The sequence below is a fragment of the Perca flavescens genome, chromosome 14, assembly GCF_004354835.1.
Source record: "Perca flavescens isolate YP-PL-M2 chromosome 14, PFLA_1.0, whole genome shotgun sequence".
In the NCBI taxonomy this organism is placed as follows: Eukaryota; Metazoa; Chordata; class Actinopteri; order Perciformes; family Percidae; genus Perca; species Perca flavescens.
The window spans coordinates 7451167-7474312 of NC_041344.1; the positions used below are offsets into that span (position 1 = coordinate 7451167).

The 23146-nt window shown below is 36.2% G+C and overlaps 1 protein-coding gene across 1 annotated transcript; it reads left to right on the top strand.

The window, feature by feature from the left end:
- Nucleotides 1-1623: 1623 nt before the first annotated feature.
- LOC114567981 (major histocompatibility complex class I-related gene protein) lies at nucleotides 1624-19107 on the top strand. Its single transcript, XM_028597299.1, has 9 exons — nucleotides 1624-1775; nucleotides 5327-5593; nucleotides 12099-12377; nucleotides 12829-13131; nucleotides 13651-13752; nucleotides 15827-15848; nucleotides 16627-16655; nucleotides 17956-18030; nucleotides 18213-19107. The coding sequence occupies exons 1-9, from the start codon at nucleotides 1718-1720 to the stop codon at nucleotides 18221-18223; spliced, it is 1146 nt and encodes a 381-aa protein (XP_028453100.1). The 5' UTR covers nucleotides 1624-1717; the 3' UTR covers nucleotides 18224-19107.
- The last annotated feature ends 4039 nt before the right edge of the window (nucleotides 19108-23146 follow it).

The following is a 23146-nucleotide window of genomic DNA, read 5'->3' on the forward strand; positions in this document are numbered from 1 at the left end:
TGTTCCCCTCCATCTCATTTAATAAGCAGATGGTTTGATTACACACAGATGAGTTTAAAATAACCGATACTATCAGTCCTCACTGAGAAACTGTCCTGCTGCACATCACCTGCAGGTCTGAACCACTGGGGGGAGTTCAACATCAATGAAAGCACTCTTGGAGTTGTTGTTTGTTGTCGATATTTTTGATCAGGACTGTTTTCAATCAGCCACACAGAACACAAGAAGAAGAAGACACTACTGCCCCCCCACAAACTGCAGAGTATCTGATCTGGAGCTGACAATGACCTCTGACCTCCCACAAGATTTAATACATGTCTGCACATTACATTACATTACATTATATTATATTACATTACTGTCCTGAATTCCCACTATTCCCACTAGGTGGCAGTATCGGCCTACAGCTGTTACAGATATACATATTCATCCTGCTAGTAATTCTTACAATTATATTACATTACATCAGTGGTGTAGTCTAATGTATTGTAGTGGGTATACTGTACTGTATGGGCCAGAATGGTACTTTAAGGGGTGGGGTCTGGGTGTCCTCCCCCAGGGAAATTTTGAGCGTCAAAAACTTAATTTCCTGCATTTTGATACACTTTTATGCCCCAATTCACAGCTGAAATACCTTTTTTATTTAGCCTGTGCAAAGAAAAAAAAACACATGACAATTCAATATGTCAAAAATATGATGGAAAATATGTTGTTACGTGTCATTGAGCATTTTTAAGTGAGTATATGGAAATCCTGGAGCTTTCTTAGTGAGTATACTGCGTACCTGCGTATCACGTAAACTACACCACTGCATTACATTATCTTACATTACATTAGCCTACAGATCATTCTAGAAGATCTGAGCAGCAGAAGGTAGAATACTCCTTTCATATGTGAACACAGCTGAGGAACCAGAATAAAGCCCCGCATGTCTCCCCATCCTCTCACACAGGCTGAAATTATTATTAATATTAATATTATATTAGTATATTAGATTATAAACAAGATAAGGGGAGACACCCCAGGTGAATAGGACAAAATAATGAACTAACAGATGTCAACATGAAACGTCCCCATTTAATTACTGACATTGAGACATACATATTTGTATTACAAGTTTTCTGAAATGTTATCTTTAAATCTAATGCTAACTTTTGGTGAATTTAGGAGAAATTTGCAGTTGCAAATAGACAAAGTGTAGAAAAATAAACACCTAAATGTGTATTTTATATGTTTTTTTTCCCAATAGTCTGAAAGAAGAAATGTTATGGAAACAAAATAACCCACAAACTTTTGCCTGGGGTGTCTCCCCTTAAGACGACCCTGTATGAATTAAGGTGACCTATTTTCTTTTCTTTTTTTTCACTATTTATGTTATGTAAGCTACGTTGTGTATCTATGTGGATCGTAATAAACTAAACAAAAAACAATAAAGTTCCGCATGTCTCCCCCTCCTCTTCCACAGGCTGAAATAACATAATTTTACTTTCTCTTTCGTTCATAACCTCAGCGGGTCAGTTTTGCTGAGTAACAAGTGACGTTGATGCTCAGTCTAAATTCCCATTGGCTCAGATGAAGGTTGATGAGAGCGCTCCTCCTGGTTTTATCCTCAGTTAGCCCTGAATCCTCAAACTGATAGGACGTGTGTGTTTCTCTGGATAAACAAATATACAAGTTATTAATAATTCTATCAAAGGTTCAGAAGAGACAGCTCACAATGAAGCCCGTGGTTGTTCTTCTCCTCCTGGGACTCATGGTACAGGACGCTGCGGCAGGTCAGTTCAGATTTTTTTATTATTATTTATTAGTAGAATGTAAAAGAAAAAACAAAAAGCTTCTTGTTTTTATAAAGTCTATTATTGCGTTTAAGGTTCTATCTTTGATGTTTAGTTCCAGGTCTTGAAGTTTAAAAACTATTATAAAAAATATGTGAAAAGTATCAAAGCCGTTTGGCTCGGTTGGCGTGGCGGGCGCGCAGTTGCGCATATGGGGAAGTTTATTCTTCGACGCAGAAGGTCGGGGGTTCGAATCCGCCCTGCGTCAATTTTCCTTCATGTCTTCATCCTCTATCTCTCATTTCAAGTCTTAACTTTCCTGTCCAATAAAGGCAGAACTGCCCAAAAATTTAAAAAAAGAAAGAACGAAAGAAAAGTAACAAACCTATTAGGCTATTTTAAAGTTGACGTCAACGTCAGTAAATTGGGTCTTTTTGGTTGATCCGTCCATTTTATTTTAAAGATACCAGTCTTTCATTATTTGTTGAGGAGAAGGATAGCCTTTAGTGAAATTGTGAAAAGGACAGAAGTGTGTTTTTGAGCCATTATTTGATAATATCCGGAGCATTAAGACCGAAACTGTCTGATTGATCTTAATGTTAAAATGGCAGCATGACTCAGCAGAACAGCAGTCCGTGTATGTTTAGATTATTATTTATAAATATAATGTTTTGGGCTTTTTGCCATTTTCCTTTAATGGTTAGGACAGCTAGGTGAGATAGAATAGCTAGTTGTACATTAGATTGTTACACTGATTGTTTCGCTCACCATAAAATAAAAATAACTCATAAAAACTAAATATTTGAAGCCATTCATCAGATAATTCCACAGTTTGACTCCACAAACTGATACATGAATATAGTTGACTGAGTTTGAAGATAAATCCTCCATCCATATTATTAGCTGATATCATCTTATTGTAGATATATATTGGTATCAGTGGATATGTTGGCTGAGAACAGGAAACAGTAAACTAGGTCTGAACTCATTTAGAAACCGAGTCATCATTACATAGTTTGTCCACCAGAGAGCACAAGTTGATCTTTAAACTGGGAAATGTTCTGATCAGTGTGGATCTGGGTCAAACTCATTATTTATGTCATGTGTCCATATCTATATTTTAAAGTCTATCAACTGTTATATCGAATTTTAAAACCAAACTAAAAGTATTGATATCAGTATCAGCCTCAAAGGTTGTTTAAATATTTGATCTATTCATGATAATTGATTCTGGGACAGATTTGTAAGAGATGTTTAGGGGACTAGTGGAGAATTGTAAAGTGCAGCTTCAGCCAGAAATGTGATGTGTGTGTTGATTGAGAGAGCAGAGGACAGTGGAGGATTCTGAAACAGACCATCCAAAACTCCCAGACAGACACCTGCAGAAAGTTGACTCTGTTGATCCTGAAAATAATGTCGAATAAAGTTTGAGAGTCAGGACTGAGAGAGAACAAACATCAGTTGATGGTGGAGGAAACGCTGGAGATGAATCCAGTCTAGAACTGATACTAATAGAAACTGAACACAATGACTACATGAGGAATAGAAAGATCTATCACTTTCTACAAAGAGAACTTTCTCAGATATCAAGTTGTGTCCGTTCACGTTTTTATGAGATTGCCTTCAAATTCAGAAGATTTTTACTCATAATTGGTTATCAGAGATTTTTAGAGTTAAATTTAAATATAATTCTAAACTTAATATATAAACATAAAGATTAAAATAAGAAACTGAGTCAGATATTTATTTCTTGTTGTTATTCCTACATCTAAAATTCCCAAACCCTCTGACAACAACATCCAAAATGTAGAATCCATTCTTACTGGAATATGAAAAATTAAAACAGCAAGAAAAGAGCAAAGAAAGCCATTTCTTTCTTTTTTAATTCAACATTTTTATTAGGAACACATTCAATTCAATTTCAATTTATTGTTATTTATAGTGAATTATCACCATGGACCAAGGTCTCAGAACAGTTCACAACAAAAATTGAAAATTTACAATTTAGCCAATATAAAAGGCAGAATTAAATATAAAATATAAAATCAAATACCAAATTAAAGTTAAAATTGTTAAGACATGAAATAAAACAACCAATGATAATGCATAATAAAATAAACAATAAAACAATTGTTCAAAAGTTATGGATTTTAAACATGTCCATAATACAGCACAACAAATATGCATCTTTTTCTGAGTTAAAGAAAAAATAAAATAAATAAATAATATATACGTAGAAAAGAATGCAACGAAATACTTAAACATAATTGAAAATCCAGAGAAAATAAAAGTGAAAGGAAAAAGAAAAATTCGAAAACAAATAAATAAAAAGAAATATATAAGAAAGAAAAAAAAACTTGGTTATACAAGTTGACAAAATAATTAAAATAGTGAAAGAATAAATAAATAATAATAAAACAGTTAAAGAAGTCCATTTCTGAAGCGTATAAAGAGAAGTGCTGCAAGTTTTATCTTCCAGAAACTCTCAGAGTTCATATTTGGTTTACACTACAGAAGAAGGAACAGAAGTCGTCATTGGTCACAATTTATAGAATCAAATAGAGACCATGAGAGACTTTATATCATCAAATAGAAAATGTTTTTAACGTGTTGAATATAGAAAATAAAATGCAGCGTTTGTATTGTGCTCCGAGGTTTGTGATGTCAGATGATGAGGAGTGTAAACTACTAAAGATGCTTCCTGATGAAGAAATGACTCCACTAACTGGAAACTAAACTAGTTTCACTTCACATTGACATGTTTTTACAAACTGCTTTCTACCAATGAAAGGCAGGAACTCAACGGCTGGACCTAAATATGGGACTTAGTCCAAGTTTGATTTCAGAATGAGAAACATTTTCAAGACCAAATCATCAGAAATATTAAAGTGAAGAGTTTCTGAAGTAAATGTATTTGTGTATTTATTGACTTCACCACAGAGATTATTAGGAGGTCTTGAATGGAATCTTCTTCTTTTTGATTCTGTGAGCAGGAAAATCAGATAGTCGAGTGATTTCTAGAAGTGTGTAGAGACGTAACGATGCAGCGTCAATCTGTTAAAGATCATAGAACTGGCTCAAGATTACAGCTGGTTGAGATTCTTCTCTAAATGTCCTAAAGGTCCTCGTCTACTTTACATTTCACTTCTTGGACTTCACACGTTACTACGTGGTTTTACTTTATTTATGGGAAGAGATTTTAGTTTTATTTGAACTTTTTTTTTCTAGTTATTTTGAGATGGGATTTGTTTTAAAAATCTAATTATTACATTGTTTATTTTCTTTATTTCATTTATTGTTTTTATTTGAATTTTTGTTATTTGAGATCAAATAATATTTCAGTTCTATTTTTGATAAGAGGACACATCTGTTGTTTAGTAGTTTTTATAAAGGAATATTTCCCAGTCATTTATCTGCAGCTCGTTCTGTTAACACATCGGGAGAAAATCGTCTCCTGATCTTAAAATGGTGAATCAGATCATGAGTTTAGTGCATCGTTACATCTCTAGTTATATAAAAACTGACATTATTACATTCATATTTTCTTACAGTGACTCACTCTCTGAAGTATTTCTACACTGCGTCTTCTGGAGTCCCAAACTTCCCAGAGTTTGTGTCTGTTGGATTGGTTGATGACGTTCCGATAGATCACTATGACAGCAACACCAAGACAGCAGAACCCAAACAGGACTGGATGAGCAGAGTCACAGAAGATGATCCTCAGTACTGGCAGAGGAACACTGGGAACGTTGTGGGTGACCAGCAGGTCTTCAAAGCCAACATTGAAATTGTAAAGCAGCGCTTCAACCAAACTGGAGGTTTGTTTATATTTCACTTTCTACTGATAAAATGTTGTTTATATTTTCATCCTTCTATTTTAGTAAACACGTTAACACACACACACACACACACACACACACACACAGATTAAACAGTTTGATGTATTTTCGTGGCTGAAACACAGTCCGACTCAACATTAACATTACTGAGACTGAGTGGACTGGATGCTGCTATACTCCACTGATCCAGTGTTTTCTGTCCATCCCATAATAAGCAGCAGAGACCATTACCACTTTATCTCCACTAGATTAGATCAGAATAAGTGGAGCGGAGCGGGCCACAGTGAGCTGGTCCAGAAGAACTCTCCTGCAGGAACCAGTTCATCCCAACAGTTTGATAACACCCAGCTGATAGAGGACCATTACTGCCTGGTTTCTTAAACTACGGAGCAGGGGCCTGTAAACGGGCCACAGGCTGCTTCTGCTGGGTCCTCATATGAGAGGAGGAGCAGGAGGTTTTAATGAAGCTGCTGACAGGAGCGCATGCTGAATGTCTCCTTCACATCTCAGCTTTAAAAGGTTCAACAGGCACCACTCCACTGTACTGACCTCAGTCTGGACATCCCATAATATATATATATATATAGAAATATAGAAGAACTCCAGATTAGATGAACTTTACTGGACCACAGTGTGTCTGTGTCTAATAAACATTTCTAGTGCTGAAACAATCAGTCAGTTACTACATCTGGTGATTACAGAATGCTGATCGATCATCAACAAGATCATTATAATAAGATCATTATTTTAGTCTTTTATTAAAGATATACTATTCAACTTTTTTCAGGTTGTCTCGTTGGAACTGCAGCGTACGCTGCAGTTCCAACGAGACAACCTGTAGGGGGACAGAAGCTGGAACATTTTAAGAAAAAAAGTCCAAATATTTAGTAGTTTAAGTTTCTCAGATCTGGTCATGTTCTTCTTCTCTCTGTTTAACCCTCGTGTTGTCTTCCTGTCCACCAACAACTTGTTGTCCTTCAGGGTCAAAAAAAAATGTCAACCCTTTTTTTTTTTTTTTTTTATATATATGTTTTTGACTCCTTTTTCGATGCTTCTGACGCTTTTTTAAAAAGTTTTTATCGCTTTTTTCCAACACTTTTTTTTTTAAATTCATGGTCAATAAACCTAATTTATATGACATTATACCTTTATAAGAGTTTTTTTTTTTTTATTTTTTTGAAGCTTCCCCATGTTTTTTTCACTTTTCCTGAACGGTTTGGAAGATTTTCCTGACATTTTTGTCACTTTTTTTCCAAGTTTTTTGGCACTTTTTCCGATGGTTTTGTCACTTTATTCTGCGCTTTTTTGACATTTCTTTCCCTGTTTTTCAACGTTCTATTATTAGTTTTTCTTTACATGCTATAACATTGACTAAAACACCCAAATTCAGTGAAAGTAGTGAAGTGATCATTTATTTAACGTGTGAAGAGCGTCGTCTGGAACCATCCACGTTATTTAGTTTTAAAATTTGGTTGAAAGAAACCCAAATTTCTGATGTAGAAACTTTTAGAAAATGGGTCAGATTAGAGCCGAGGACACCAGGAGGGTTAAACCCTAAATATTGATCAGAACTCCTGATCAGATCAGACTGAACGGACCACAGTGGGTCTGGCTCTAATAAACAGAGAAAGGGATGAAACTATTAGTCTAATCAGAGAGTTCAGAAATGAATTGACACAAAAAATGTATAAACAATCATTTAAGTCTTTTATTAAGCAGAGATATAATGCAAATATGAGAATGTTTTTCTTAGTTTAATATTGTAAATGAAGTAAATTGTTGATTGATGAATAAATGAAAGAATGAATAATGAAAAGAATGATTAGTTTAAACCCTAAATATGGAGCAGAACTCCAGATTAGATGAACTTTACTCCACCACAGTGGGTCTGGGCTCAACCATTTGGAGAAAAAAAATCGAATCGAATTTTCCTGCCAGATATTATGATTATGATTCGATTTGTGATTTTTTCTTTTTTAGATAAAGTAATGAAAGAGAAATGAGAAATCCACTGTAAATAGGACATTTCTGTAAAGAATCTGTGACGTGGAACATGATTCCAGCATTTATCTTCTAAAAAAGATGAATTTAATAATAAAAAGAGGAATAAAACATGTTAAATCAAATGTATCACCAAACATGTGATTCATCTCTCTCTTCACCATTAGCTGATCTATGTGAACACCATGAATGGTTCAGCCCTGGTCTGGACCAGAATAAACACAGAAAGGGATCAAACTATTAGTCAATAATCTATTAGTTGATTACAGGAAATTAATTGTCAAAAACTTTGATAATCAGATCATTATTTTAGTCTTTTATTAAGAAAAAAGTCAAATATTTTCTAGCTTCAGTTTCTCAAATCTGATAATGTTCTGCTTCTCTCTGTTTAATATCATTTAATAATAAATAGTGTTGAGTGTTGATCAGACAGAAGAAACTATTAGAAGATTTCATCTCAGACTCTCACTAGGGTTGGGTACCTTTCTCATCTGAACCACTACCGACACCGGTACCTGGAATTCGGTTCCGGTACCCAACGGTACTTTTTTCGGTACTTTCCCTCTGTAATTAAAAAAAAAAAAAAAAAAATTGTTATTTAAACAAAAACAAAAATAAAACCCCTCCCTCTCTCCTCCCAAACCCGTCCCTACAACCTATTAAATTGAATAATTATGAATTTCTTACCCACTGTAACTTTTATTGTTGTATTTGTATATTATTATATTTTAGCCTGTTTTATTTTAATCACGGCCGTCTTTAACTGCTCTTTAATGATTCATGTGAAGCACTTTGAGTTGCCTTGTTGCTGAAAGCTGCTGTAGAAATAAAGTTGCGTCGCGCCTTCCGACCTCAGCCTGTCAGTCAGTCCCCAGGGCACAGACACCACCGTTGTTCCTGCTCGTGTCACAGGAAGTGTAACGTCAGCGGCACCGCGACCTCTTTCGGCTCGCCGTTAATCTCCTGTCACGGTGAAAGGTGTCTGGGGGAAGTTCTGAACAACTGTAACCTCACTTGGAACCTTTATCGGCATCGCCGTGACTCTCTGTGACTTCAACCAAACTGCAGAGCCCACGTTGCTCGGTCCGCACCTCTGTGTGTGTGTGTGTGTGTGTGTGTGTGTGTGTGTGTGTGTGTGTGTGTGTGTGTGTGTCGGAGACCTCTGCTTCTCTGTCTACGTGCGGAGAGGACAGATAAGCTCGCGTTTACTCTCAGGTACCGAAATTTTGGCAGCGTTTTGATTCCACGTGAACCAATACTCGGTAGTACCGACGTGATTCGGTCGGTACCGGTAAAAGTACCGGGTTCGGTACCCAACCCTAACTCTCCCAACTTCCGATCAACGGTTTTCAACATTTCATTTGACGTCGTAAAACATTTATTTAAATGTGTCGAAAATAATACTTACATAATCAATGATGACGAGGATGATTAGTTTAAAACACTAAATATTTAGGAGAACTCCAGATTAGATGAACTTTACTGGACCACAGTGTGTCTGTGTCTAATAAACATTTCTAGTGCTGAAACAATCAGTCAGTTACTACATCTGGTGATTACAGAATATTGATCCATCATCAACAAGATCATTAGAATCAGATCATCATTTTAGTCTTTTATTAAAGGTATATAATGCAACTTTTCCAGCTTCCAGCTTCTGTCCCCCTACAGGTTGTCTCGTTGGAACTGCAGCGTACGCTGCAGTTCCAAGGAGACAACCTGTAGGGGGACAGAAGCTGAACATTTTAAGAAAAAAAGTCCAAATATTTAGTAGTTTCAGTTTCTCAGATCTGATCATGTTCTTCTTCTCTCTGTTTAACCCTCGTGTTGTCTTCCTGTCCTCCAACAACTTGTTGTCCTTCAGGGTCCAAAAGAAATGTCAACACCTTTTTTTTTTCTTTTTTTTTTTTTAAATATGTTTTTGACTCCTTTTTCGATGCTTCTGATGCTTTTTAAAAAAAAGTTTTTGTCGCTTTTTCCGACACTTTTTAAAAAAATTCATGGTCAATAAACCTAATTTATATGACATTATACCACTTTTTTTTTTTTTTTTGTTTAAAAAAAAAAAGCAGATCTGCTGAATGATTTGGACTAATAGTAAAGATCAGAGGATGTGGAGCGGATCACAGAATTTCAAAGTTTAGTTTCAGGATTCTGTTTTGAAACCATTTCAATTATTTTTTTTCAAAATGCTATAAAAAAAATGGAATAAAACTCCCACAATGCAATGGAAGTAATCATTCATTTGTTCAAAATTTCGTACGGGGTTCCATACAACGTACATCCACGCATCCATTGTTATATTTTGGGGGCAGTTTGGTTGAAAGAAAGTCATATTTCTGTTCTCAACAATCTTTAGAAAATGGGTCAGATTTGACCCGAGGACAAGACGAGGGTTATTAATATCATTTAATAATAAATAGTGTTGAGTGTTGATCAGACAGAAGAAACTATTAGAAGATTTCATCTCACACTCTCACAACTTCTGATCAACAGTTTTCAACATTTCATTTGACATTGTAAACAATAATTTAGATGTATCAACAAATCCTCCTTCCATAATCAATAATAACAAGAAGAACTAGTTAGAACTCTTGTGTTGTCTTCCTGTCGACCTGCAGCAACTTTGACTTTTTCTGGCTCAAAATGTTCAAAATAATTCCAACCTTTTGACTTTTTTTGGCTCAAAATGTTCAAGTTTAATTCCAACTTTTTTTTTTTTTTTTGATGTTTTGTCACTTTTTTTTAGTTTTTCTTTTCCGATTTTTGACATTTCTTTTTTTCCCTTTTTTTTCAACGTTCTATTATTAGTTTTTCTTTACATGCTATAACATTGACTAAAACACCCAAATTCAGTGAAAGTAGTGAAGTGATCATTTATTTAACGTGTGAAGAGCGTCGTCTGGAACCATCCACGTTATTTAGTTTTAAAATTTGTTTGAAAGAAACCCAAATTTCTGATGTAGAAACTTTTAGAAAATGGGTCAGATTAGACCCGAGGACAACAGGAGGGTTAAACCCTAAATATTGATCAGAACTCCTGATCAGATCAGACTGAACCGACCACAGTGGGTCTGGCTCTAATAAACAGAGAAAGGGATGAAACTATTAGTCTAATCAGAGAGTTCAGAAATGAATTGACACAAAAAATGTATAAACAATCATTTAAGTCTTTTATTAAGCAGAGATATAATGCAAATATGAGAATGTTTTTCTTAGTTTAATATTGTAAATGAATTAAATGGTTGATTGATGAATAAATGAAAGAATGAATAATGAAAAGAATGATTAGTTTAAACCCTAAATATGGAGCAGAACTCCAGATTAGATGAACATCCACCACAGTCGGTCTGGGCTCAACCATTTGGAAAAAAAAAATCTAAAGGGATTTTCCTGCCAGATATTATGATTATGATTCAATTTTTTTTTTTAAATAAATGTAATGAAAGAGAAATGAGAAATCCACTGTAAAAGGACATTTCTATAAAGAATCAGATGGAACATGATTCCAGTCTTTTATCTTCTAAAAAGATGAATTTAATAATAAAAAGAGGAATAAAACATGTTAAATCAAATGTATCACCAAACATGTGATTCATCTCTCTCTTCACCATTAAGAAAAAAATCAAATATTTTCTAGTTTCGGTTTCTCAAATATGATAATTTCATGGTTTTCTCTGTTTAATATCATTTAATATGAAATAGTGTTTCCTCTCACAACTTCTGATCATCAGTTTTCAACATTTCATTTGACATTGTAAACAATTAAAGGTATCGAAAATAATCCTTACATAATCAATAATGACAAGAATAATTAGTTTAAACACTAAATATTTAGGAGAACTCCAGATTAGATGAACTTTACTGGACCACAGTGTGTCTGTGTCTAATAAACATTTCTAGTGCTGAAACAATCAGTCAGTTACTACATCTGGTGATTACAGAATATTGATCCATCATCAACAAGATCATTAGAATCAGATCATCATTTTAGTCTTTTATTAAAGGTATATTATGCAACTTTTCCAGCTTCGGCCCCCCCTACAGGTTGTCTCATTGTAACTGCAACGTACATTGTAAACATTTATTTAAAGGTATCAAAAATAATCATTACATAATCAATAATGACAAGAATAAATATTTTGAACCCTAAATATTTAGCAGAACTACAGATTAGATTAGATTTAATTGACCACAGTGTGTCTGTGTCGTAATAAACATATAAAGTGATGAAACTATTAGTCAATAATCTATTAGTTGATTACAGAAAATTAATTGACATAAATTTTAATAATCAAATATTTATTTAAGTCTTTTATTAAAAAGAAATTTGAGAATTTTGCTGCTTTTCTTTGTTTAAATTTGTTTAATTGATAATGAAAATAATTGATAATGAAAATAATTATGTTTGAGTTATCAACTGTTAACAGATGACTGACTCGCTCTCTCTCTCTCTCTCTCTCTCTCTCTCTCTCTCTCTCAGGTGCTCACATTTTCCAGGAGATGTACGGCTGTGAGTGGGATGATGAGACTGGAGAGGTCAATGCTTTTCGTCAGTGGGGTTATGATGGAGAAGACTTCATATCATTTGACCTGAAGACAGAGACATACATCGCTCCAAAACAACAGGCTGTCATCACCAAACACAAGTGGGACAATGACAAAGCTCAGATAGCTCAGAATAAACACTACTTCACCCAGATTTGTCCTGAGTGGCTGAAGAAGTATGTGAACTATGGGAGGAGCTCTCTGCTGAGAACAGGTACAATCACATGACCTGATGGAGTTTAATGGACCCAACAATGTTAACATTTCTCCTTGTGTTTCTAATCAACAGTAACATTACAATAAATATTAAACAACAGAGACCCACTTTGTCTCAGTCTACACATATTTCTCTTTCTCTCATGTTCTCACTTCTCTTCATCTCTCTGCCTCCCTCACCTCTTTGCATTTATCACCACTCTTTTCCTCACTTTTTTCTCTCTTTCTTTCTGCTTTGTTTCTGTTTGTCTCAGTTTGTCTTTCTGTCTCTTTCTGTCTTTTTCACACTCCCTGTCCTCCCTTTTTAATCTATCTCACCTCCCTTTTTTACACCAGTGAGGTTTATTTGCATTTCATAAGAAAATGCATTTAAAAGACATGACATCAAACAGGAATGAGAATATTAATCTCCAGTAAATAATAATAAAGTCTTTGTCTTCACTGTGCAGATCTTCCCTCAGTGTCTCTCCTCCAGAAGTCTCCCTCCTCTCCAGTCAGCTGCCACGCTACAGGTTTCTACCCTGACAGAGCCATGATGTTCTGGAGGAAAGATGGAGAGGAGCTTCATGAGGACGTGGACCTCGGAGAGATCCTCCCCAACCACGATGGATCCTTCCAGATGAGTGTTGACCTGGACCTTTCATCAGTCCCAGCTGAAGACTGGAGGAGGTACGACTGTGTGTTTCAGCTCGCTGGTATGAAGGACGACATCGTCACCAAACTGGACAAACCAAACATCAGGAGGAATGAAGGTAAGACTGGAATCAGACGTGATGAAGGAAACACACATTTAGTTTACTCTAACAGTCCTGTAGTTCATGTGTTTTATGTGTTGGATGGGAAGTTTTGTTTCCTTAAATGGTTTTGTTGTCAGTTTCTTTTATCTAGTTTTTTGGGTGTCATGTGCAGCCGAAGGGATAACCCAATAGCAACAGCTCTTAGAGAGCGAAGCCTATATGAAATAGAACCAATCTTTACTTTTACAGTAATGTAAACTAAAAGTTTTAAACTGCTTTGGAGAAATGATTGTTGTCCACCACCATGATGTTTGTGCTGTCTCCCCACCGGTTATATAGCTTTGATTTAATGATAAAAAGAAACATTTCAATAATGAAACATACAAAACACTTCTTTTTTAACCTCTTTCATAAATGTAACATAAAGTGTCTGTATACAGGATTGTGGTCTGGTTGATAAATGGATGTTCTTCTCTTCTAACCTGCTTCATCTGTTCAGGTTGGGACTATTTTTTGTTGTTTTCTGCTCAACAGAGAAGCCCACTAACATGACCATCCCCATCATTGCTGCAGTGGTTGTTCTGGCTCTCGTCCTCCTCGCTGTGATCGGAGTCCTAGTTTACAGAAAGAAGAAAGGTGAGACACTCAAACAGAAAGATTGCCTCATTTCTATCTCAGTATTTAGATTTTAGACATAAAATGATTGCTTTGATCCAGACTTTAAAGATGCAGTAGGTAAGCCTTATAAAACTAACTTTCTGTCATATTTGCTGAAACTGACCCTATGTTCCAGTAGAACTACATGAAGCAGGTAATTAAAAACAAAACAAATCTGGCTCCTCTGGCTCCACCTACAGCCTGTAGTGCGATTTGTAAAAATCCACAGCTCCCTGTTCGGATGCACCAATCAGGGCCAAGGGGGGGTGTCTAACTGTGTGTCAATCACCGCTCATGCACACGCATTCATATTCTCCCTTGTGGGGGGAGGGGCTTATGAGACCGTTTTGGGCTTTAGCAGAAAAGGAAGAGGGACTGAGAAGTTGTTGATGTTCACATTTTTTTGCTAAATCCTGGATCTTCCCAATCCTACAGCACCTTTAAAAGTGAAGCAAACCTCAAACTTGAGCAGTAAGTGGTGTGAGGCTCAGTGCATATCATTATGATATGACTAGAAGAGACAAATATATATTTTAGTTAAACGTTGATTAATATTTATCTGTTGATATTTCATCATATTTGCTTCTATTCTTCATATATTATGTTTAATGTGCGTTTACTTTTAGATAATCCAGTTGTATTTTATGTATTAGCGTTACTGATAATCGACTCCGAGACATTTCTGTCCCTTTAAGGCTGACCGGCAGTTTGATGGCCCTCAACCAACAGCTGAGTGTGGATAGTGTTTGGTTTGGTTTTGGAACTTTAGGAGTGCAATAAAGAAGAAGAAATCTGTAAAAGAAGAATAAATCTGTAAAAGAAAGAGAAACAAAAATTGTGGAAATATAAAAAGTAAGAAATAAAATAATAAATAATTAAATACAAAAATTTTGAAACATAAAGAAAATGGGCTAAATAAATAAACAAAAATAATTGGAAATATAAAAAAGAAATAAAAGAATAAATAAATGTGGATATTGGAGCCAAGATTATGATTTTGACATTAACTTATTTTTGGATGAATTGGGCATAAACCCATTGATATTGAGAGTAAACCAGACTCATTATGAACTGGTAAGTTTGTGTTAATTGATCTCGGTACGTGGCGTATCGTCACAGCCTTCTGACAATCAGCTGATTGAGGCAGTGATTGGATCAGCTGGTATATAACAGCTGAGCTCTCCTTCACTTTTTCTTCTTTGGTTTGTAGCCACATGATCTTTTTACCGCTGTACCGCTCAGTATCGCTAAGGGATTGTGAATTTAATTTTTTTTTATATATCTGTGTGTTTTGCTCTGCTGTCAATCCCTGTACGCCATCTAGTAAGGACAGTTTATTATTTACTGATGGAAAGGAAGAAAAAAAAACTATCAATACGAAGTCTGAATGGTAAAGGAAAATAAATTTGACAAACAAAAGAAAACCCTGGATTCTGAGTGATGTTGAAGCGCGTCGACCAAGACGAGTTCCAAGGGACAAGAAAGGGAACAGATCCACTGCTCCTCTAGTGGGAAATATAAAGAGAAATAACTACATATAAAAGAATAATAAGAAGCATTTTTATTTATATTCAAATTCATTTGTTTATTAATTTCCATAGCTATATATATATTTATACATTTTTGGACTTTTGGAAAGTTACGATTTTTGTACAAGGGAGAGTGGATTAATAAAAGCCTTTCTTGCGAGATGTGTGCTGAGGATAAACACCTATCACCTTACAGGGTTACACTCTGGAGCTGCTTTTGGATCCTACAATGACAATAGTATGGTGATGTACAGTAGTAATAATAATAATAATAATAATAATTATAATTATAATAATAATAATGCATTTGTAAGTTTTTTCAAGCAAATGCACACAATATTGTACTAGTACAACTATTATTTTAGATCTTGAGTAGATTTTTAAAAGTAGAAATGAAGACCCAACAGAACTGTAAAATGTATTTCTAACCAGTGAGTACTGGTGGCTGTTAGTTAGTGGAGAAGAGATCTTCTGTCATTTGCAACTGTAGCATCTAAAAATCATGTTTTTTCTTTATATTTCAGCTGAAAAGACTCAAAACAGTAAGTAGAACTTGTTTTGTACCTACGTTTTGCAGCTTTCGTTTTGTTTGTATTAAAATGTTCTAAGTTGAGCAGATGCTCATGTCTATATACACTAAGTGCAATAGTTGAACTATCGTTAATTCCTAATTCAGCCAAATTTAAAGCAACCACACCAACCACACATTCAAGTAAGCCTTTTTCAGCTACTGCTGTCAGTAACGGCCTTCATTCTGAAGTCAGACAAGTGGACGTAAATAGTTTAAATTACGTTATATATATATATATTAGTTATTAGAGTAGTAACATTATGGACTCTTAACATTGGCACATTTTCTGATGACAACTATAAACCCAGATGTGTATAAATATGTGCAATGAACACCAGCTGTTCTAATAAGCATTATTGTGAGTTGATAATAATGTTACTTATTTACCTGTTGTTTAAATACTCAGGTGTGTGTGTGTGTGGGGTGTTATTGTTTTTTTTATAAATTATTATTATGACAGAATTGACTTAATGCTTTTTATGGGGGTGGGGGGGCTCGACGGGTTTCTCTGCCAGAGGATTTATTCTGTTCTGTTTTTTTAGACGTGATGGTTTCATCTGACACTTATCCAAGAACTTTGATTAGCCAATCAGATTCAGATCTGTCTGTCTTCTTAACGTTATTTTGTGTTCTGTTCTATTTCGTATGGGCTTCGCCCTCTAAGGCTACACTATTGGGTTTATCCCTTTGCGTACAGTACAGAGCCAGTAGTTACCGTTCAGAACCAGCAACTACTACAAGTAACCCTTCTAGAGCAGCCTACAGCAACGTGCCACTGAACGGTAACTAATGGCTCTGTACTGGCTCTGTCTGCCTTACACATCACCTGCTGCACTGCATACAGTCATCTCCATGTTGTACCAAAGCAACACCAAACTGTCAGCTCACTAGCAAGGACCACACCATCAACCACATACGTCTTGAACAATTTAATAATGAAAGATGAAGTGAAGTCGCTTGTAGTCATCAGTTGACTTGACATTGACTGCGTTGTGGGGAGTCTTCGGTAGAGAATCCGCCGTAGCACCCGGGCACGACGGACCCCTTTAAGACTTAAAGAAGAGGTGAAAGGAGAGGAACAGGAAGAGGGTGGGAGGGAGGGGTGCAGAATGCGAGAGTGAATGAGAGGAGAGGGTAAGGAGGGTATTTATAGGAAAAACGGAAGAGGGGTGTTTGAGGTGTGGCCCTGCTCCTGAAACTATGCTAGGTAGCCTCAGGACCTGCCTTTATTCTGATGTGAGACAAGTCCAATCATTTAATGCCAAGATTGGGTCCAGTGAATGATGCTAATGTAGGGACACACAGAAGTGGGGGTGGGGAACGGCTATCTTGTTAGATAACCTGTCTGCGCCATGGATGGTGCTGCAGTTGTTCAGAATCACAGCCATAGAGCGTGGACATTATATTCTCCTGTTTGGAATACCCCGACACATGAATAGCAGAAAAATAATTTAGTCATAGGGCTTTTTGAGAAAATACATTTGAATTGGACTTAAATAGACAAGTTGATAAATACAAGTAAATGTTGATTGCATATGTAAAGGCTATAGAATAGTGACAACATCAGAACTCACACTTGGTCATGACTAGAGCCACAAAGATTCATCGATTAGTTGTCAACTATTAAATTAATTGCCAACTATTTCTATAATCGATTTATCGGTTTGAGTCATTCTTTATTAAAGTAAAAATTCTCTGATTCCAGCTTCGTAAATGTAAATGTTTTCTAGTTTATTGGCTCCTTTATGACAGTAAACTCAATATTGAGTTGTAGACAAAACGGGACATTTGAGGACTTGACTATGAAAATATTGATTAGTTGCAGCCCTAGTGATGACAAGGACAGCTTGAAGTGCGTTATGCACTCCATCCTGTCAGATTTCACTGTCAGTGTCAGCCATCATGTTTCATACACCATGTGTGACAGAGATAATCTCCTCTTCATCTGACAGATGAACACATCAGGTTTCTATGTATGTGTCGGTCTGTCGGTCTGACTGTATGTACATACATCTATCCTATCTGTTTTTTTGTCCTTTACTTGATTATTGTGTAAATGATCTTATATTTTATTCTCTTCAGGGTCAGAGACTTCTTCAGATAGCTCTCCTAATGGTTCTAATGAAGTTGTAAACAGCAGCACACCATTGACCACAGGTAACTACTGGCTCTGTCTGTCTGAAATATATCACCTGTATTTATGAGAAATTACAAGCATTTACTGTTACAGTACATCCCAGTGGTTTCACAGCTTTCCATCATTTATACATGATTGACATATCATTACTCTTTGCACTGCTCATTTATGAATGCTTTTTTCTTTATATTTGTCTGGACAGGTCCGGTGTGAAGAGGAGGGTGAAGAAATTGGCAACATTAAATGCTGTTATTTACATTTATTTTACACGATCTGTAATCCAAACAAAAGGGCCACCTCACCACCAACATGGATTGAATATCACTTATATTTATGGGGGTCAGAAAACTGCATTACAATCAGGCTTTAAAGCTGCACTAATTAATATTTGTTTATGAAAAAGTGATGAACTGACATATCTGTTATCTGATGTGTGTAATGTGAAAGGTAACACTCGCAGTGACAATCCCACTGAGAATAATCACCAACTCTGGTTAATGGATAAATGAAACACATCTACGTACATACATCCCATCTCCATACATCCACTCCTAGGGTGTGGCAGCGATATCATGATATAAACCTTGAGATAACAGATATTAACATGAAATCACAGATACAATGATAGGTTGGATCAATGTTTCCCACCCGTCTGCACACATACACAGCATTTATTTTCCAGTGGTGTGAATAGTTAGTTTGTATATTTCTTTAAAATTGAAGATATTATTTTGATTCCAACCAGGCCTAAGTAAGAAATAATTTGTCTTTGAGATTTTTCTTGATTAATCAGGAGTGCATTGTTTTGTAATATCTATCTTTCGATCTGTTTTGAAACATATTTTAATTTTAGCTGAGACAAAGGGTTGTGGGATGTTTTCAGCTTCTAAGCTCACTGATAGAAATGTTATAAATATTTGTTGCTATTTTGGGAGGAGGGACGTTTTCTGTCTTATTTTTATAAACCTAAAGAAACCGCGATGCTCCAAATCTCTTCTTGTGTTGGGTTAAATATGAATGTTGAATGAAGTTGTCCTGATATTTTATTCCTTTTGTACGTCTGTTTTGCTTTTCAATAAAGTCCTAAATATTCCAAATCTTCTGTCTTTTTGTGATTCCACATGCTTAAAATGATATGAATATTTTGGCTACATTTAGTTTCTTTCTGTTCTTTGTACTGTAAACTTTATGATCTTTAGTTAATTGATATAAAGGAAACTCAAGTATTGATCAGCAGTGATATAGACTCAGGTATTGATCAGCAGTGATATAGACTCAGTTATTGATCAGCAGTGATATAGACTCAGGTATTGATCAGCAGTGATATAGACTCAGGTATTGATCAGCAGTGAGTAGAAAGAGTCACAGAAACATAAATATTGTCTGGATAAAAGATGTGACACATTGATCTGTTTGTGTAATAATCAAGTATAATAATGTCTCAGATGAATAAGCGAGAACAAAAGATCTGAGTTTTCTTATTAAACAGAAACTCTATAATGTTTTATAAAGAGCTTCACCAACAATAAGTGAGGATAGAAAGAGAGTAGAAACAGCACCAAAGAAAGAGCAAAATGAGAACCAGCATCAGGTGTTCAAACATCAACAGAGGTGATCCATTTCTCTTGTTGGAGCAGTTTTCAGAGTCCACAGCTCCAGATCAGTTCAGGAGCATTCAGCCTGTCACACACACATCACCTGATCTCATCTTTGGCTTTAAGAAGCTCTCACACTCTCTTTCTGCTTCACTTTCATTTCTTTTTGCTTCTTGTTTTCAAACACTGAGGTAAAATAATGCTTCATGGAAACTATCTTGTGTTTTCTTATATTGTCTGTGCTGATAGTCGGCTTAATGTGTGCCAAGCCCAGTGTGTAGCCCTGAACTGAAACTAAACTAAATACCTGAACATACTAATACATAAATAAAAACACCTTATTGGATCTGGACTTCAGAAAGGATATAAGCTGTTCCCCTCCATCTCATTTAATAAGCAGATGGTTTCATTGCACGTGTGTAAAGTAACCAGGGGCGGATCTACAGGGGGGCAGCTGCCCCCCTAACTTTGGTGTTCAAAAAACTGTGCTTTTAAAAACAAACTGCCACTATGTCCATAAGAATCTTAAAACATTGAAACAAACAATTAATTTATATGAATTTAATATTAATTAATAATAAATAATAATTGTAGATGTAATCTCAGCCTCCTGCCCCTCAAATACTCAGCTACGTCCCTGCATCAAACGTGCAGAGCTGCGTCCGCCCAGTCTGGCTCGAACACAGCCAGTCTGCTGCGGGGTGTTGGCCCTGCATCCCGCCAAGGACTGGAGCGACTGAGCTGCCCCCAAGCCTCTGAAGGTGAAGTCAGTTTCCCCAGGTGAAGTTTAAACATACGTTTAACGTAAAGTTAAATTTGTAATAAATGTACTGTATGTTAAAGGCGAGTCAGCATCAACAACAACGTGTCTATTACGTTAGCCAAAAGTCAAATGGCTCCCTCGTGATTTGTGAGAGCTTTCTGCCCTTTGATTAGTTTTGATTTTAGTAAGGACAAGAAGAGCATAATACAACATGTTACAAACTGGCATGCTTGAATTCATAACGTTTACAGAGGGTCACCGTTTGGGTGGCGTTACCCAGCCTGATCCGCCGACGATTTGATTTCTCCCTACAGGTCAGGCTGGAAACCTGTCCGTTTTGCTATCCTGCTTCCGTTACAAATCTGCGGGAACCAATCACAAACTGGCTTATCCACCTGGCGCGCCATTGGTGGGTTTAACACGATGGCGATAGAGAAGCGGAGGCAAGCAGCTTTTTGTTTACATTCAACATGACGGCCACCAAAGCGCAGAAACCCGTCGATGCCGCTGTCACTGCTGTTTTAAAAGATTTCAAAAGGCAACTTTTCTCTGAAAACAGAACAGAAAGTTGCCCTGGAACAAGTCCTACAAAAGAAGGATGTTTTCTTTAGTACCGACCGGCTTTTTTGTTTGTTTTTTACTACCGACCGGCTTTCGCTCTGCCTCGCTCTGCAAAGTACGTCACCCAGATCGTTGGTCTGATTGGTTGAAGGACTATCCAATTACGTACAGAGTCATTTGAACTATGCCCTTTGATCACGCCTCTTGTGCAGAGAAAATACAGAGCAGACTCCCCAGACTAATGCTGCATTCCAGACACAATTTTTAGCCCGTAAGTTACGACTTCCAGTCACGACTCACGACTTGGTAGCGTTCCAGGCAAAGTCAACACAAACCCTTCTAGCTAGCGCTAGCTAGCGTTAGGTAGTATGGAGCTAAAAGAGTCTCAATAAAGATAAATGCACACACTACATTCACACATGCACAAACAGGATTCATACATGCACACACAGGATACACAAATGCGCACAAAATTCACAAATACACACACAAAATTTAAAAAGCACAGAAGATTCACAAATGCACAGAAAATCCACAAATGCACACAAAATTCATAAATGCACACAAAATTCATAAATGCACACAAAATTCATAAATGCACACACAATTCAGAAATGCAAACAAAATTTACAAATGCACACAAGATTCACAAATGCACAGGACAAGATTCACAAATGTATTTCTGATGCACACACAAATAAATCTTGATTTACAAACTGCTTGCGATCTGTTAACTTCCCTGCATTTGTGTGTGAATTTTGAGACTCCCCTGACGTGGCTCGACTCACACACAAATGCCTTTTTTTAAACAGATCTGCAACCAATCAGATAGCTCCCTTATTTTAGCCAATCACAAGAACGCACCCCACGTGGGGGATTGTTTACTCATAAGCCAATCACGAACGCGTTCGCACAGCGCTACGTGCCTGTGGTGCGGGCTAGCGCGGTCACGGTGGAGTTCAGTCAGTTGGTTGAGCCCTCAACATGGCTTCTGGTAACGACAGGGGAGCGGTAAGTATAACTTAACGTGTTTAGTTAGTTAGCTCCTTGTTATGAGATGTTGTTTAATTGTTAATGTTAACCGGTCTAATTGTGCAACTATCAACATAAGCTAGCGAGCTGAGCTAGCGAGCTACGCTAGCGCGTCTGCATGCTAATAGGGTCAGGCTAGTATCTTTCCATAAAGGTGACATTTTTATGAATTAAGCAGAAATTCACATAAAAATGGACATTTGATGCTTAAGAAAAGATTAATCAGTCCACCAAAATTTTTGGTACATAGATAAAGCGTCATGTATTGTCTATTAAGTGACACATGTTCACTTTACTGACAGTGAGTAATATTCTTCTGACCCATTTAATATTGGTGTCTGGAACAGTAATGAATAGCGTTAGTGTATTTTATACTTTTATTGAGACATTATTTAAATTATTGAAAAGTAGGTAAATGAAACAAAAAATATCTGGTTTCCCTACAAATCTTTTTGTCTTTCCCACATCAGGCAGTTTCAGTATGTTTAATACTGATCAGCCAAGAGGAAAAAACGATTCTTGACCCCTGCCCCTTGCATTGTGAAAAGGACAGACTTTCATATGTATGTCCTTTCGGAACCCAGTCAGTTCACACCAAAGGCCTCAGAAGAGCTAGAACTTGCCCATGCTGGCCTTGGGAAGAGGATGTTAAGTATACCAGACCACTTGAAACACGATGAGGTAATCATATAGTATATAATATTGTAAAATGGCAAATGATTAAAAATGTTAATCATTTGCAGAATAGTGAATCCTTTCATTTTTTAAAGATTGTAGCTCTACTTGAGGAGGAATTTCCTAAACTGAAGACCTTACAGGGAGGTTGGATGTTTTTCAAGTCTACAGGTAGAATTTTTCTAAATGTCCAATTAAGAAAATTATAGTTAATATTTTTTCAAATTCAAAACCTCAGATATGTCATGTGATATCTGGCGATGAATTACCATTCACACCACTATTCAAGTTGTATAGGGCAGTACTATGACTTGTTTGCCTGACAAAATATAACTTTTAATATTAATGATTGTGAGACTGCAAGGTTTTAAAGAACTCTTACTACTTTCCATTTTAAAATAGGTGGTAGCGGACGTCGCAAGCTGTCCACAATTCCAACTGACGCTGAGGGTTACTCCACAAGGCTTCTTAAATCAGCATCTAACAATGGGAAAAACATAGTATTTGTAG